The sequence below is a fragment of the Arachis ipaensis genome, chromosome B02 (assembly GCF_000816755.2).
Source record: "Arachis ipaensis cultivar K30076 chromosome B02, Araip1.1, whole genome shotgun sequence".
Taxonomy (NCBI): Eukaryota; Viridiplantae; Streptophyta; class Magnoliopsida; order Fabales; family Fabaceae; genus Arachis; species Arachis ipaensis.
The window spans coordinates 15,383,379-15,384,742 of record NC_029786.2 but is presented as its reverse complement, the minus strand read 5'-3'; the positions used below and the strand labels follow the sequence as shown (position 1 = coordinate 15,384,742).

At 26.0% G+C, this 1,364-nt stretch overlaps 1 protein-coding gene across 1 annotated transcript in view; it reads left to right on the top strand.

Moving 5' to 3' along the window:
- Nucleotides 1–1,364, top strand: part of LOC107628236 (outer envelope protein 80, chloroplastic-like) — an 8,327-nt gene that overhangs the window by 4,623 nt on the left and 2,340 nt on the right. Inside the window, exons 6-8 of the mRNA XM_016331003.2 lie at nucleotides 628–698; nucleotides 786–864; nucleotides 1,010–1,125. Of these exons, the coding sequence (XP_016186489.1) occupies nucleotides 628–698; nucleotides 786–864; nucleotides 1,010–1,125 (266 nt within the window). The remainder of the gene's footprint in view (nucleotides 1–627; nucleotides 699–785; nucleotides 865–1,009; nucleotides 1,126–1,364) is intronic.

Here is a 1,364-nt window from a genome sequence, read left to right as displayed (position 1 = left end):
ACTAAATATATTAATTTCTTTATGCATATAAAACTAAGACTAAAATTAAAAATCATACTTTAATTGGAACGGCATGGATGAAGATGAATTTTCATGTTATATTTTCTTATATGTGTTGTTCTTTTAATGATGAGTAGATTATAATTTTTTAATTTACAAGTTAGATGATGTTAAATTAATTTGTATTATATGTTTATTATGTTGAATGAATTCTTTTGGATTTTTTTGGTTAATATCTACAGATATTTGTCTTTTTTCATAAACAAATAAATAGATATTTGCAACAGAAAAAGAAAAAATATAAAATATTTTTCTTAATTAAGATAGGAGATTGGAGAGTAGTACTACTTCTCATAGAATCCCCACTAAACAAACTCTATATGGAATTATGGATTACCATGTCAATAAATTTCGTTTAAATTTTGCCTATTTAATTAGTTTTTCATGTAAATTTTCAGTCCCACCACCTTTCTTTCTCTCTTTCCTTCCTTTTCTTTTTATTTTATTTTATTTTGTGGCGAAACACCTTTCTTTAATAATTGGTCATATTTTTTAGGTTGGAAACAAATCAAATAATAAAGTCACAACTCACAACTTGATTTTTTATTTTTATTTTTTTTTTTGCAGCATATTCATTTCATAAATGATTGTGGCCGCTCAGTAAGCAGAGACCTGGATGGTTTTCCATTGACTTTAAGGTTGACCAAATTCATAAATATTCAGTGCTATTTATATAAAACTAACTTAACACACATAATAATAATATAAAGTTAAATTTTATGTAGTGGAAATTCGTATGACAACATGGTAATGATTAGTCAAGAATCTAGATTTGAAGAAGCAAATGATCACAAATTTTCTCATGTAAGTCCTCTTTATTGGTTAAACTATTAGAGAGAGCGCGCACACACATATATAGTTTTCATATATAATTAAACTTTTAACTGTAATAATAAAGTCACAGTATTAATTCTATTTGCTAATAGCTTCAACTTTACTCTGCTTTCAGTACAGTTTTAGAGTTGAACAAGGGATTCCAATTCATCCAAACTTAGCAATCTTTAATCGGTTCAAGTTTTCTGCTTCAAAAGGAGTCAAGATTGGATCAGCATTTTTCTCCACTTTGTGAGTGCCAATTCACTTGTGTTTATGATGTTTTAAGATGTTGTTGTTAATTAATTAGTAATAAATGTCTAAGAAAGGTTAACATTTTATAAGGCAATATCTATCATTTTAGAGCTGTAATATATGTAGTCTTAGTTAATTAATTCTTTCTAATTTTACCCTTACTTTAATAATCTCTATCAATTTGTGATAATCATTTTATAAATTTTCAAACAGGACATTTGTGTAACTCAACAAAA